Source organism: Rattus norvegicus, chromosome 5 (genome assembly GCF_036323735.1).
Source record: "Rattus norvegicus strain BN/NHsdMcwi chromosome 5, GRCr8, whole genome shotgun sequence".
In the NCBI taxonomy this organism is placed as follows: Eukaryota; Metazoa; Chordata; class Mammalia; order Rodentia; family Muridae; genus Rattus; species Rattus norvegicus.
The window spans coordinates 125,005,676-125,022,653 of NC_086023.1; the positions used below are offsets into that span (position 1 = coordinate 125,005,676).

At 41.8% G+C, this 16,978-nt stretch overlaps 1 protein-coding gene across 2 annotated transcripts in view; it reads left to right on the forward strand.

Annotated features, from left to right (window-relative positions):
- The window catches only part of Fyb2 (FYN binding protein 2), a 123,863-nt gene that overhangs the window by 99,671 nt on the left and 7,214 nt on the right, over nucleotides 1-16,978 (forward strand). The window contains exons 14-16 of one of the 2 annotated variants that reach the window (XM_063261317.1): nucleotides 453-484; nucleotides 2,153-2,213; nucleotides 15,912-15,983. In XM_063261317.1, coding sequence (XP_063117387.1) covers nucleotides 453-484; nucleotides 2,153-2,213; nucleotides 15,912-15,983 — 165 coding nt within the window. Of the gene's footprint in view, nucleotides 1-449; nucleotides 485-2,152; nucleotides 2,214-15,911; nucleotides 15,984-16,978 lie in introns of both variants that reach the window. The other variant, XM_017593779.3, reaches the window with a different exon arrangement.

Below are 16,978 nucleotides of genomic sequence, written 5' to 3' on the forward strand. Positions count from 1 at the left end.
GGCCAGGCACCTGCCTAGGAGTACCATCTGGGCCAGGCACCTGCCTAGGAGTACCATCTGGGCCAGGCACCTGCCTAGGAGTACCATCTGGGCCAGGCACCTGCCTAGGAGTACCATCTGGGCCAGGCACCTGCCTAGGAGTACCATCTGGGCCAGGCACCTGCCTAGGAGTACCATCTGGGCCAGGCACCTGCCTAGGAGTACCATCTGGGTCAGGCACCTGCCTAAGAGTACCATCTGGGCCAGGCACCTACCTAGGAGTACCATCTGGGCCAGGCACCTGCCTAGGAGTACCATCTGGGCCAGGCACCTGCCTAGGAGTACCATCTGGGCCAGGCACCTGCCTAGGAGTACCATCTGGGTCAGGCACCTGCCATCAGGATGACGTCTGGGATATGTCTGCTCCTGAGCATGACTTTTCCCCTTGACCTTTTTTGTCTTTTCCTCAGTAGCAATGGATTTTCCATGTCACTGCCTGACTTAGGTAAGTGCCATTTACTTTCTGTTGCCTACCAGTATTGCTGTCTTTGGGGTTGGTATACTAAGGGGCAAGGGAAGAACATTGGCTTCCCAATGAAAAAATGGACTCATCAGAATGAAAGAATATACCTCAAACAGTGGAACTTCCTGCTTTGGAGAGATGAGAAACTTTTTTCTGGTATTTCCATAAATAGATGTTACTCTTTTTAGGAAGCTTCTAGGACTCACATCCATACTTTGTGATTGGGATTTGTACCCAAGTATCTCTGACTGTGAAGTCTAGGCATTCTGCATTGATCCGCACAACTCTGATGGGTTTGCTAGCCAGATTAAGACATGATAAGTGGAGTATGAGCATGCTGCAGTATACACACTAGCTGATTAAAAATGGGTCACTGGATGTATAAATCATCACAGTGCCGGACACAGAGGATGCTCTCAATACACATCCAGTACATGGAATTTGCCAATAAACAAGATTTGTGTGATTTTTGTTCATTGATTTTTGTTCATTGGCACTAGAAATACAGTTTCTTTCATTAACAACTGTGACTCAGTGATTCAAACATGTATTTCAGAATTATAAGCTACCAAATCAAATGACAAAGGTTATATAGTCCTGATAAAATTGCAGCTCTCTCAAATATTGTCATAAAAAACTCAAAAGGCAACCTGGCATGGGAATTCGTCTTACAGATGGATTGCCTCTAATCCCCCAAACCATAAACCAAAATTGCACCCAAATCTGAACGTCTTTTTATTGCTGACAGAATTGAGAACTTCTACATGTGACTCCATGTAACATCTGCATCACATGGCAGGCACAGTGAAATATTATATGAAGTTACCATTAGGATATGTGTAGCAAGTGCACATGAAATAGTAACTAACTTTGTTTGTATTTAACTTCTATTTCCAAGATACAATCTGTATATTTCCCACTGTATATATGCAAATACTCTGAACCCAAAAAGATTTGATGTCTGAACCTTTCTGTCCCAAAGCACTTAAATAAGAGAGGTTGAATCTATACCCCCACCCAAAGCTTAAAGGTACTGAGGGAAATTAGTAAAGTTAACAGTGACTATGAACACTGGAAAATGAATTGGGGATATATCAAAATGTCCCAAAGTTTTTCAAATAGTGAATCATTTAAAAATCATAGAAGTGTATATTGCATGTTATGATGAAATAAGCTAGAAATATCTAATTATCATTATACACTAACTCAGATTCGATGTAATACAATAGTATTCTAAAGAAACAATGTGTGTGTGCATGCACGTGTGCGTGCGTGCATGTGTGCGTGTGTGGTAGGTGGAGACCAGCAAAAACATTCCCATTTGCCCTCCACTGGGTATTAAGAAAAGTTCCCTCAATGTTGTAGCAATATAAATCATTTTTCAGCTCCAGAAAATGGGACAACTTACAATTCGACGAAATCAAATTGATGTAAATGCATATGCAGATCAGATGCTCAGCGAGCTCACTGCTTCTTATTCCCTCAGTTGAGTTTCTTCCCCAAAGAGACTCATTTTGCTCCAGCCTATCTATGTAATCAGATAAAAGGCTTGAGGACACATTTGGATAATTAGGTCATTGTGTATAATTTGCAGAGCCAGAGGTGTATGCTGCATAGCTAATAATTTTTTTGATCCTGTCTGTGCCGTAGGACCTAGGTCTCATGATGGTATCATCTATGATGATGTGGATGCACGTGAGAAAGAATCGAAGTAAGTCAGTTTACTTCATGGTCATCCCTGGGGGCACCAACCACTGGCTGATGCTTCCCTAAATACAGCCAGAGGGGCAGATGCCGACAGACTGGACAAAGGTTCTTGACCCTCTGTTCTGAAGAGAAAATGATGAATACACCCACTGCTGGCCAACAGTGGGACCGAGCCACAGAAAGGCATTGGAGCTTCGTAGTCTGTGTTTCTTATCTGTGAGCCTCGAAAATTTCAACACATTCAAATAGTAATCTTTTGTGTACACTGAAAAATGCTGGATAGCAAGTGCTGTTTGATAGAACAGTTTTCAAGGACTAAATCACTATCACTATTATCTGTAGAAAGGAAGCCATCAGACTTAGTGCCCCTCCCCGTTTTTGGCTGTCTTCCATTCAATCTCCACCAAGCAGCTGGTGATGGGGGCTTCTTATTTTCTGTCACCTGTCCCTGTTCACTGTACCAGGACTCTTGCTGGGTAATAAGCCTTTGTTAAACCAAGAGGTATTTTTAAGATCATACCATAATTGACTTTTTCTACAGTGTTTTAAAACTCTGGTCATGCTATCCTTACAGGGAAAAAGTGTCCTGTTCTCCCCATGTTTCCATGGAATGGTTTCCCATTCCTTCTCTTGGCTTGTCTTAAGCTTTTCATGTGAGGTTTCTTCTGCCATCCATGCCTTAAGTATCAACTGTTCAGACACCCCATAACCGTTCTGTTATCCCTTCAAACATCCTTTGTTTTTACTTTTTGCAGGACTGGGGATTGTTATGAGGCCTCCTATATGCCATGCAGACACTGCACCACTGCCCCCTCTAGGTGGGAACGGCACACAGTCCCCTCTTGGAGGACACTCTGCACTGCCCTCTCTAGGCGGGCACTGCACACTGCCCTCTCTAGGCGGGCACTGCACACTGCCCTCTCTAGGCGAGCACAGAACAGTGCCTGCCGTCCTTTCATTTTATATATTTCACTTTATTCAAGGTTTTCCTAAATTGCCCAAGCTGGCTTTGAACTTGGGATTTTCCTGCCATAGATTATCAAGTGGTTTGATTAGAAGTGTGACATGCCAGTCCTCCCTCCACCCCCATATGTTTTTTAGTGTTTTCTCAGCTACCACCAAGACTTTAATATAACCAAAATATCAAAAATTATACATTAAAGTGAGATTTGTTTTTCTGAATTCCTGTAAGCCAGGAGAGCAATATGACCTAAGCTCAGGGGGTTTGTAACAGTGCAGGATACAGTTTTCTCGTATCCAAACTTGCCTGCTAATCTCTACGGTAGTGATTAGAAACACAGTTGCCCCTGGGCTTTCTGATCCTCAGTTCTTGTGCCTGCTGTCCCAAGGTTTTGTTCTAATGTCTCTGACACTTCTCACTTCCCTTCCTCATCACACAGCCAGGACCACCACCCGTGTTGCTTCTTAAATTCCCATAAAAGTCCCCGAGTGGCCTTTACTAATTAACAAATATAGTCATCACAAAATCCACAATCCACCAGCTTTAAACATTTGGTCCTTATGCATTATTCTCAAAATGCAGCCCACACTGCCTCCTCAGCCTCACCTGCACCCCACCCCCATTCTACACTACTGAAAATTCCTTGAACTCTAAAACTGTCCATTATTTCAAATCTTCAAGTATTCCAACACTATTAATTCATTCAGCAAATGCTGATAATGTACTTGGTACCAGATATTGGGTGTAAAGTAATTCAAAAGCAAGATGTAATACTTGATTTGGGGGAGGAACAAGTTTTCTCCAATTATGCACTAGAGTTTGGTTGTGCTGGACAGGAATATTTTGAAAGAGATACAAATATGTGGGAAGCATTCTACACAGCACTCATTATTTGTTTTATTTTACTGAGGGTTTTTGCCAAATTGTCCAAGCTGGCTTTGAACTTGGGATCTTTCTGCTTTGGATTCCCAAGCTGCCCAAATTACATGTGTGATTCTCCCAGGTTTGGCTTCCTTGTGGAAGAATTAGCAAAGCCTTGTGGAGAATTCTCTCATCCATACCAAAGACTTTAATTACAATCATGATAGAAGTGATATCACAATTTATATTTTGAGGTCAGATTTTTTTTTCTGAGTCTCAGTAATCATCAGGAGGTGTTTGATATTAACTTACAGTAGATCATTCACCTCTGTGACTTAGGCACTCCCTTTTTATGAAAATATTATTCTCGTATCTAGAAAAGGCTATTTTCTTGTTTATGTCTTCTGGTAGTCTTAGAACTCCAAGACCCTATGCATGGTGGTTTCAGATCTAAATCATGTGGCCTGATACCAAAATGCAGTATGTAAAATTGGACTTATGAAACTGCACAAAATAATCTGGAATCTCGACATGGTAGCTTTTGTGTCTGTTAACGTGTTGGTGTCTATACTGAGGCAGTGAAAAAAAAGCATTTGACAGGTGGGATCTGGGGGTAAGAGGAGAGTCCAGAAACAGGGCAACAGCTTAGTAGACAACCATTTACATGTAAAACACTGTGTTTAAGAAGTTTCTTGAAGCCAGGTAGCGGTGGCGCCCTTTGGGAGGCAGAGGCAGGTGGAACTCTTGAATTTGAAGCAGTCTGTTCTACACAGCAAGTTTCAGGATAACCAGGACTGAAACCCCATCTTGATAAACAAACAAGGAAACAAACAGCCGGCCCGCAGCAGCTCTCTGCTCCCAGACCCGGTGAGAGAGAGACCCAACCGCCTGGTCAGGTGGGCACTCCTGAGGCTGCAGAGCGGAAGAGACCACCAACACTGCTCACCCCTGCCCACATCCCTGGCCCAAGAGGAAACTGTATAAGACCTCTGGGCTCCCGTGGGGGAGGGCCCAGGAGCGGCAGGACCCCTGCCACAGACACCGCCGGACCCTGAAGGAAACAGACCGGATAAACAGTTCTCTGCACCCAAATCCCGTGGGAGGGAGAGCTAAACCTTCAGAGAGGCAGACAGGCCTGGGAAACCAGAAGAGACTGCTCCCTGCACACACATCTCGGACGCCAGAGGAAAAAGCCAAAGACCATCTGGAACCCTGGTGCACTGAAGCTCCCGGAAGGGGCGGCACAGGTCTTCCTGGTTGCTGCCGCTGCAGAGAGCCCCTGAACAGCACCCCACGAGCAAACCTGAGCCTCGGGACCACAGGTAAGACCAACTTTTCTGCTGCAAGAAAGCTGCCTGGTGAACTCAAGACACAGGCCCACAGGAACAGCTGAAGACCTGTAGAGAGGAAAAACTACACGCCCGAAAGCAGAACACTCTGTCCCCATAACTGACTGAAAGAGAGGAAAACAGGTATACAGCACTCCTGACACACAGGCTTATAGGACAGTCTAGCCACTGTCAGAAATAGCAGAACAAAGTAACACTAGAGATAATCTGATGGCGAGAGGCAAGCGCAGGAACCCAAGCAACAGAAACCAAGACTACATGCCATCATCGGAGCCCAATTCTCCCACCAAAACAAACATGGAATATCCAAACACACCAGAAAAGCAAGATCTAGTTTCAAAATCATATTTGATCATGATGCTGGAGGACTTCAGGAAAGACCTGAACACACTTAGGGAAGCACAGGAAAACATTAATAAACAAGTAAAAGCCTACAGAGAGGAATCGCAAAAATCCCTGAAAGAATTCCAGGAAAACACAATCAAACAGTTGAAGGAATTAAAAATGGAAATAGAAGCAATCAAGAAAGAACACATGGAAACAACCCTGGATATAGAAAACCAAAAGAAGAGACAAGGAGCTGTAGATACAAGCTTCACCAACAGAATACAAGAGATGGAAGAGAGAATCTCAGGAGCAGAAGATTCCATAGAAATCATTGACTCAACTGTCAAAGATAATGTAAAGCGGAAAAAGCTACTGGTCCAAAACATACAGGAAATCCAGGACTCAATGAGAAGATCAAACCTAAGGATAATAGGTATAGAAGAGAGTGAAGACTCCCAGCTCAAAGGACCAGTAAATATCTTCAACAAAATCATAGAAGAAAACTTCCCTAACCTAAAAAAAGAGATACCCATAGACATACAGGAAGCCTACAGAACTCCAAATAGATTGGACCAGAAAAGAAACACCTCCCGTCACATAATTGTCAAAACACCAAACGCACAAAATAAAGAAAGAATATTAAAAGCAGTAAGGGAAAAAGGTCAAGTAACATATAAAGGGAGACCTATCAGAATCACACCAGACTTCTCGCCAGAAACTATGAAGGCCAGAAGATCCTGGACTGATGTTATACAGACCCTAAGAGAACACAAATGCCAGCCCAGATTACTGTATCCAGCAAAACTCTCAATTAACATTGATGGAGAAACCAAGATATTCCATGACAAAACCAAATTTACACAATATCTTTCTACAAATCCAGCACTACAAAGGATAATAAATGGTAAAGCCCAACATAAGGAGGCAAGCTATACCCTAGAAGAAGCAAGAAACTAATCGTCTTGGCAACAAAACAAAGAGAATGAAAGCACACAAACATAACCTCACATCAAATATGAATATAACGGGAAGCAATAATCACTATTCCTTAATATCTCTCAATATCAATGGCCTCAACTCCCCAATAAAAAGACATAGATTAACAAACTGGATACGCAACGAGGACCCTGCATTCTGCTGCCTACAGGAAACACACCTCAGAGACAAAGACAGACACTACCTCAGAGTGAAAGGCTGGAAAACAACTTTCCAAGCAAATGGTCAGAAGAAGCAAGCTGGAGTAGCCATTCTAATATCAAATAAAATCAATTTCCAACTAAAAGTCATCAAAAAAGATAAGGAAGGACACTTCATATTCATCAAAGGAAAAATCAATCAAGATGAACTCTCAATCCTAAATATCTATGCCCCAAATACAAGGGCACCTACATATGTAAAAGAAACCTTACTAAAGCTCAAAACACACATTGCACCTCACACAATAATAGTGGGAGATTTCAACACCCCACTCTCATCAATGGACAGATCATGGAAACAGAAATTAAACAGTGATGTAGACAGACTAAGAGAAGTCATGAGCCAAATGGACTTAACGGATATTTATAGAACATTCTATCCTAAAGCAAAAGGATATACCTTCTTCTCAGCTCCTCATGGTACTTTCTCCAAAATTGACCATATAATTGGTCAAAAAACGGGCCTCAACAGGTACAGAAAGATAGAAATAATCCCATGCGTGCTATCGGACCACCACGGCCTAAAACTGGTCTTCAATAACAATAAGGGAAGAATGCCCACATATACGTGGAAATTGAACAATGCTCTACTCAATGATAACCTGGTCAAGGAAGAAATAAAGAAAGAAATTAAAAACTTTTTAGAATTTAATGAAAATGAAGGTACAACATACTCAAACTTATGGGACACAATGAAAGCTGTGCTAAGAGGAAAACTCATAGCGCTGAGTGCCTGCAGAAAGAAACAGGAAAGAGCATATGTCAGCAGCTTGACAGCACACCTAAAAGCTCTAGAACAAAAAGAAGCAAATACACCCAGGAGGAGTAGAAGGCAGGAAATAATCAAACTCAGAGCTGAAATCAACCAAGTAGAAACAAAAAGGACCATAGAAAGAATCAACAGAACCAAAAGTTGGTTCTTTGAGAAAATCAACAAGATAGATAAACCCTTAGCCAGACTAATGAGAGGACACAGAGAGTGTGTCCAAATTAACAAAATCAGAAATGAAAAGGGAGACATAACTACAGATTCGGAGGAAATTCAAAAAATCATCAGATCTTACTATAAAAACCTATATTCAACAAAATTTGAAAATCTTCAGGAAATGGACAATTTCCTAGAGAGATACCAGGTATCGAAGTTAAATCAGGAACAGATAAACCAGTTAAACAACCCCATAACTCCTAAGGAAATAGAAGCAGTCATTAAAGGTCTCCCAACCAAAAAGAGCCCAGGTCCAGACGGGTTTAGTGCAGAATTCTATCAAACCTTCATAGAAGACCTCATACCAATATTATCCAAACTATTCCACAAAATTGAAACAGATGGAGCCCTACCGAATTCCTTCTACGAAGCCACAATTACTCTTATACCTAAACCACACAAAGACACAACAAAGAAAGAGAACTTCAGACCAATTTCCCTTATGAATATCGACGCAAAAATACTCAATAAAATTCTGGCAAACCGAATTCAAGAGCACATCAAAACAATCATCCACCATGATCAAGTAGGCTTCATCCCAGGCATGCAGGGATGGTTTAATATACGGAAAACCATCAACGTGATCCATTATATAAACAAACTGAAAGAACAGAACCACATGATCATTTCATTAGATGCTGAGAAAGCATTTGACAAAATTCAACACCCCTTCATGATAAAAGTCCTGGAAAGAATAGGAATTCAAGGCCCATACCTAAACATAGTAAAAGCCATATACAGCAAACCAGTTGCTAACATTAAACTAAATGGAGAGAAACTTGAAGCAATCCCACTAAAATCAGGGACTAGACAAGGCTGCCCACTCTCTCCCTACTTATTCAATATAGTTCTTGAAGTTCTAGCCAGAGCAATCAGACAACAAAAGGAGATCAAAGGGATACAGATCGGAAAAGAAGAGGTCAAAATATCACTATTTGCAGATGACATGATAGTATATTTAAGTGATCCCAAAAGTTCCACCAGAGAACTACTAAAGCTGATAAACAACTTCAGCAAAGTGGCTGGGTATAAAATTAACTCAAATAAATCAGTTGCCTTCCTCTATACAAAAGAGAAACAAGCCGAGAAAGAAATTAGGGAAACGACACCCTTCATAATAGACCCAAATAATATAAAGTACCTCGGTGTGACTTTAACCAAGCAAGTAAAAGATCTGTACAATAAGAACTTCAAGACACTGAGGAAAGAAATTGAAGAAGACCTCAGAAGATGGAAAGATCTCCCATGCTCATGGATTGGCAGGATTAATATGGTAAAAATGGCCATTTTACCAAAAGCAATCTACAGATTCAATGCAATCCCCATCAAAATACCAATCCAATTCTTCAAAGAGTTAGACAGAACAATTTGCAAATTCATCTGGAATAACAAAAAACCCAGGATAGCTAAAGCTATCCTCAACAATAAAAGGACTTCAGGGGGAATCACTATCCCTGAACTCAAGCAGTATTACAGAGCAATAGTGATAAAAACTGCATGGTATTGGTACAGAGACAGACAGATAGACCAATGGAATAGAATTGAAGACCCAGAAATGAACCCACACACCTATGGTCACTTGATTTTTGACAAAGGAGCCAAAACCATCCAATGGAAAAAAGATAGTATTTTCAGCAAATGGTGCTGGTTCAACTGGAGGGCAACATGTAGAAGAATGCAGATCGATCCATCCTTATCACCCTGTACAAAGCTTAAGTCCAAGTGGATCAAGGACCTCCACATCAAACCAGACACACTCAAACTAATAGAAGAAAAACTAGGGAAGCATCTGGAACACATGGGCACTGGAAAAAATTTCCTGAACAAAACACCAATGGCTTATGCTCTAAGATCAAGAATCGACAAATGGGATCTCATAAAACTGCAAAGCTTCTGTAAGGCAAAGGACACTGTGGTTAGGACAAAACGGCAACCAACAGATTGGGAAAAGATCTTTACCAATCCTACAACAGATAGAGGCCTTATTTCCAAAATATACAAAGAACTCAAGAAGTTAGACCGCAGGGAAACAAATAACCCTATTAAAAAATGGGGTTCAGAGCTAAACAAAGAATTCACAGCTGAGGAATGCCGAATGGCTGAGAAACACCTAAAGAAATGTTCAACATCTTTAGTCATAAGGGAAATGCAAATCAAAACAACCCTGAGATTTCACCTCACACCAGTGCGATTGGCTAAGAGCAAAAACTCAGGTGACAGCAGATGCTGGCGAGGATGTGGAGAAAGAGGAACACTCCTCCATTGTTGGTGGGATTGCAGACTGGTAAAACCATTCTGGAAATCAGTCTGGAGGTTCCTCAGAAAATTGGACATTGAACTGCCTGAGGATCCAGCTATACCTCTCTTGGGCATATACCCAAAAGATGCCTCAACATATAAAAGAGACACGTGCTCCACTATGTTCATCGCAGCCTTATTTATAATAGCCAGAAGCTGGAAAGAACCCAGATGCCCTTCAACAGAGGAATGGATACAGAAAATGTGGTACATCTACACAATGGAATATTACTCAGCTATCAAAAACAACGAGTTTATGAAATTCGTAGGCAAATGGTTGGAACTGGAAAATATCATCCTGAGTGAGCTAACCCAATCACAGAAAGACATACATGGTATGCACTCATTGATAAGTGGCTATTAGCCCAAATGCTTGAATTACCCTAGATCCCTAGAACAAACGAAACTCAAGACGGATGATCAAAAAGTGAATGCTTCACTCCTTCTTTAAATGAGGAAAAAGAATACCCTTGGCAGGGAAGGGAGAGGCAAAGATTAAAACAGAGACTGAAGGAACACCCATTCAGAGCCTGCCCCACATGTGGCCCATACATATACAGCCACCCAATTAGACAAGATGGATGAAGCAAAGAAGTGCAGACCGACAGGAGCCGGATGTAGATCGCTCCTGAGAGACACAGCCAGAATACAGCAAATATAGAGGCGAATGCCAGCAGCAAACCACTGAACTGAGAATAGGTCCCCTATTGAAGGAATCAGAGAAAGAACTGGAAGAGCTTGAAGGGGCTCGAGACCCCAAAAGTACAACAATGTCAAGCAACCAGAGCTTCCAGGGACTAAGCCACTACCTAAAGACTATACATGGACTGACCCTGGACTCTGACCCCATAGGTAGCAATGAATATCCTAGTAAGAGCACCAGTGGAAGGGGAAGCCCTGGGTCCTGCTAAGACTGAACCCACAGTGAACTAGTCTATGGGGGGAGGGCGGCAATGGGGGGAGGGTTGGGAGGGGAACACCCATAAGGAAGGGGAGGGGGGAGGGGGATGTTTGCCCGGAAACCGGGAAAGGGAATAACACTCGAAATGTATATAAGAAATACTCAAGTTAATAAAAAAAAAAAAAAAAAAAAAACAAGGAAACAAACAAACAAAACCAAACAAATGAAGATCGGAGGAGGAAGAGAGGAGAGGGTGGTGGTGGTGGTGGTAGTTGTTGTTGTTGTTGTTTCTTAGATGAGTGTGATTGTGCATGCTTAGAGGAAGTTAGATCTCTGTGAGTTCGAGGGCAGCCTGATCTATATAGTGAATTCCAGACCAGCCAGGGTAAGACTGGGGAAAAACAAACAAATCAAACTAAAAGCAAGTTGGAGCATAAGGCATATAATCAGAACATAAGCAGATGATGGTAGGAGACTGGAAGGCAGCCCTAGAATTTTTAGTCAACCACCCTATAATACCAAGTTAAAATAATAAATAAATTCTATTTGTAACAGTACACTATAAAGCACAATAAAACCAACCAGCCATCTCTGTCAAACAAGAACTAGAATATAGCCAGTACTAGCCATTCCCATATGCTCACTCCCCACCTGCTCATTCCTCACCTGCATATCTCTCACCTGCACACCCCTCACCCGCTCCCCCTCCACCTGCATGCTCCCACCTGTACACACCCCTCACTCGCTCACCCCCACCTGCTCAACCCCCACCTGCTCACCCTCCACCTGCTCACTGCTTTCCTCCAGGAGGTGTTCAGGACTTTTCTGTTCTGTGTGTTAATGTGGGAACCGGGGCTAACCCTTATGTGCTGGGATGGCACTTGTGAATTTGTATTCCATGTGTGCTTCTGTGCTTTTCTTGTTCAAAACAAAAAAACATATTTATCAAATTATAGATGACAAAATTATTGTTTCATTATAAAAATGATTTCATCATTTACATTGAATTCTGTAGCTTCTGGTTTTACTCACATCTACTGTTTTGCTGCCATGCTTCCTTCATTTTTACTGCTCTTTGATTAATATTCCAGTATGCGTGTGCCACATTAATCCATCCTCTTGTATGGATTTAGTTCCGGAGTGATTTTGCACTTGCAATCAGTACTTCCACAGATATTGATCCCTGTTACCCTGTGTGTACTTGTCATGTTGGTGCCTGTAAATAGTATCACGTCGTAGTAATTTGCGTCACTAACAAGCTTCAGTGCAGTTATACACGCTCTGGTCTTGCTCCTAGACTCTGTTCATATCCTTTGACTGCTTTTCTGAGGTGTTGCCAGGATTTCTCTTCTTCTTGGGTTTTAAATCAATTCATTTTGGATACAACTCTTTCCTTTCTCACGTCACTACATCTTCTACTACTGTTGAAGATTACTACTACATCTTCTCCACCTGTTGTTCTCAACTTCCTTTCTAGTCTTCCAAAGAATAGAAAGTCAAATTCTTAATGTACCTTTAAATGATCACTCTATGTGCTCTCTATACATTTAAGAGGACTTCTCCCAGCTCGTTCACCAGTCTCCTATATTCTCTTCTAACAGTTGCACCTTGGCCTTTTAAACTCAACCTCAGGTCCATCTGAACGGAGGGTTTTTGTTTGTTTTGTTTTGTTTTGTTTTTGTTTTCAAGAGAGGGTTTCTTCCCTGATTGGGGACTGAACCAGAGCATCAGTGGCAAGAGGGTTGAATCCTAAACCTGAGACCACCAGGGTGCATCAAGTATGGCATGAATTGTGTTTTATTTTAACAAGTGACAGCCAGTTGTTTTCCTCTATACAGATAAATGTCTCTTATTCTCCCCAGCAACTTGCAATGCCATTTTGCCAAATCAAGTATCCCATCACCTGAAGGTCTGTTTCCAGGTTCTTCTCTTCTGTGGTTGCTTCTATCCTAATGGCATTGTGGAAGAGGCTGTGTTTTCTATTTCTTCTTCCTTTCTACTGCTTCAAAAACTTTGAAGACTTGGCTATACTGTTTTAGTAAAGAAAATAATCATGGGAGAGGGTGTCTGCCCAGCCTGCACCTGTTCTCATGCTGTAGCTTCCTTCAAATTTTGTGCACACGCTCATACTAAACTCTGTCCTGTGCCTGGTATTGTACAGAGCTTGTAGCAGATCCACTGGGACTAGGTCAGAGTTCCACCTTCTGGGAGCTAATACAGAAACCAAAAGTGAGTGAACATGAGACCATTAGAAAAAAAGAGTAGTTTCTAGAGTCTTCTTCCAGGCTTCAAAGGTTAACAGATCATGAGAAAAGAGAGGTGTGAGATTCCCCAGCAAGTCTTAGGGCCTTGCAAAAGCCTTCTCAGGTGCAGCTTTCAATGACTGGAAGGGGCTGAATCCTTCATATCCTGAGGACTCTGTGACTATAATCTGAAGAAAAGGCAGGCTTGGTGGCAGAGGCCTGTAATCCTGGCTACTATGGAGGCTGAAGCTGGGAAGTCACGAGTTTGAGACCTACCCGGGCCACATAGTGTGTGGTCTGGAATATAGTTAAGTGGTAGAGTGCTTGCCTTGCATGTGCCAAGACCGGAGTTCAGTCCCTAGGACTAAAGGGAATCATAACATAACATCTATGAAAATGTAAAGTTTCTTAACATGTGTATCTTTGTACTTAAAGGTTTCCTAGCGCAGAGTTACTGAAGTATTTAGGCTTGTCAACCCTAGAGGTACCTGGATTGTTCTTAAATCACTGAGCCATCTATCCAACTCCTATTTTATTATTTTTAAAACTAGCATACAAAGAATTTGATACCATTATAGCATTCACAGCATTTTCTAACAAAGTTTGTTTTTGTAGATCCTCTCTCCCACTGCCCTCTTCCAACCTCCATGTCCCCAACCCCTCTTATAACCTCCTTCCTCCCTGCCCCTCACCCTCTCGTGCAACCCCCTCCTCTCTCATGTTACACATGTCCTTTCCCCACTCTGTATGCGGCACCTCTTTACCTTCCTGGTCTCCTTTCTAGACTGTTGGACTTTGCCCATCTATACATGTAGAGTAATTTAAATCCACAACATGGCTGCTGTAGCAAGGGGTCACATCCAAAGGTATGATCCAACTAGAATGCAGATGTGCCCTGGATTATAGTATGATCTGGCTGGAATACAGACAAGCCCTCACGACATATCTTTGGTCCTTAATAGAGAAGGTAAAGTTAGTTTAGAAGGAAGCAGTCACATTTGAGAGTGGCATCTAATTGAGGAGCAGAAAAAGGGACAGATCAGAGTAAGATTTGACAGAACGGGTCAGAGATATTATCACCCAACTCTCACATGAACAGACAGGAAATAGAAGCTACTTAGGAACAGTGTAGAGTGAGTCAGGGGTAGAGGGCAGTTGATTGAGTGAAGTTCAGTTGAGTTCAGGCAATGAGTTGAGTTCAATTGAGTTTAGTTGAATGTAATTGGGTGCAGTTCAGTTGAATGCAGTGAGTTCAATTGAATTCATGCTGTTCTGTTCAGTTCATACAGTGAGTGGAATTCAGAGGCAGGTTTTCCAAGCAGAACAATTTAGCAGAAGCCAAGAGCAACCAGTTTGAATCAATTAGCTTGGAAAGGAGTTTTGAGCCAGAACAGCTGAGTTGAACCAGCCAGCCAGAGTTCAGAAAGAACTAGAAAAGGTGAGCTTATTCAAACTAAGCCTTTGAGACAATTACATCTGGTGACTACAAGTTACTTGGACATGTATGCATACATGTAAACTCTACTTACTAGGATCTACATGAGAAAGAACATAGGTTTTGTCACCTCATTTAACATTATACTTTCCAGACTTATCCATTTTCCCACAAATTTCATTTTTATTTACAGCTTAAATTCCATTATATAGATGTACCACACTTAAGAAAAAGAATTATTTTAAGTATGTGAATGTGTCTGTGTGTAGATATGTACATGTGAGTTCAGGTGATCTCAGAGATCTCAGGTGTTGGGTCCCCTAGAACTGAAGTTACATGAAATTGTGACCTGGGAACTGCACTGGGTTTTTTTTGTAAGAGCAGCACATTCTTTTAATTACTTAGCTGCCTTTCCAGCCCCCAAGCCATATTTTGATTATCCACTTATCGGTTGATAAATATCTATCTGGTTCTAATTCTTTGTCATTGTGAATACTGCAGCAATGAATGTGGATGTGCAAATATAGCTGTAGTAGACAGGGAGTCTTTTGGGTATATACCCAAGAGTGCTAGAGTTGGGTCATGTGGTAATTTTATTTTGAATTTTTTCAAAAACCTCCATACTTATTTTTATAGTGGTTATGCTAATTTGTACACTCACAAGCTTCATTGTAGGTAATCTTAGCCATTCCTACCAGAGTGAGGTACATCCTTAGCCATTAGTGAATTGCAAGTTTACCAGTAGGATTCACATTTTAGAGAAAAAACAAGCAAGCCAGCAAGCCAGCAAGCCAGCAAGCCAGCAAGCCAGCAAGCCAGCAAGCCAGCAAGCCAGCAAGCAAACACACACACACCTGAGGCTCAGAAAGGACAGGTGTGATTACAAGCTGGCTAATTTTGTTTCTGGCTTCAAATTTGGGCCACTGAGAAGCCAACAGATTTTGTCCTGTGGGCCAGTGTGGCCTAGTTGCTTTTGTAAATGAAGTCACAACAGTGGGGCTAACAGGATGTTCACTGTGAGTATGTATATGGATTTCTAAATGATGCTTAACCTACTTTGGTCACTGACCTAGAAAACACTGGTGGTTTGGTAAATGTTTACTAGTTGAATCTCAGTGTACTTGATCAAAACATTTTTCTCCTCAGAGTGAAAACTTGGAAGGCTAAGTTTTTGACACCAAGAGGGAAAAAGGGGAAAGGCAGCCGTGGATCCAAACGGTAAGAACACAAATGCACTCACTTTCAGCTTCAATGCTGCGGTCTCTACTCTTGCCAGTTGTGGGACTGTAGGCCAGTCCTTAACATGGACTCTCAGGTTCCTCACCTGCAACTGAGAGCTAGCAACACTTGCCTCACAGTACAACTAAGAGGGGACAAAAGAGACAAAGGTACAAATACACAGTTCCTTACACCCATCTCCAACCTCCACCCTACTCTCCATCGAGGAATAAAAAAGCAAGGGAGGTAGCCCCTAGCAAACAATGAAGGACATACAATCTTCTTGTCTTTTAGACCATAGGAGCATCCCTCCAGAAGGATAGAACTTCAGTAGAACATCAGCCAGATCTGACTTTGCTAAAATGTAAGTTTAGTTATAACTACAGTCAGAATGCAGTCAGAGCATTTCATCAGCTCAGGACATAATGGGCACTCGTGGTGCTTCAGATTGCACTCGCTGCTCAGGGAGGGAGGCCATATCCTCTAATGATCACTTAGCTATGTGCTCCTCTTCCCTGATGCAGGATCTGGGGGACTTTCTTTGACATACTTCTTGGGAAAATTCTTAGCAAATAGTGGTTTGTTTGTATCAGGAAACCTATGGTTTTCTCAGGGTATCCCAAGAGAAGTCACATTTGTTGGTAGCAAATTGAAACTCAGAGTGGCAAAGGCAGCCCTTCCCTTAAGCTTATTTTTCCCCATTTAGAAAGAGGCATCCAGACTAGAAAAGTTGATTTTTGTTTTTTACATTAAACATCATACTTATTTGCACAGGGCAGCTGAAGAGAAATCCAAATGTAAAGTCAGGAAGGTTTCTGACTCCTTGTCTAACACAGTGTTATCTATCATCAATACACGTCTGTTTTTTGGGGAAACAATTTTCTAAACTGATTAATATATTCTCAATTTGAAAATACAATAATAGACTGTCATTGTTTCCGAAGAGCAACGGATCAAGTTCTTGGATCCTTTTATAGTGGTTTCTGGGACAACTA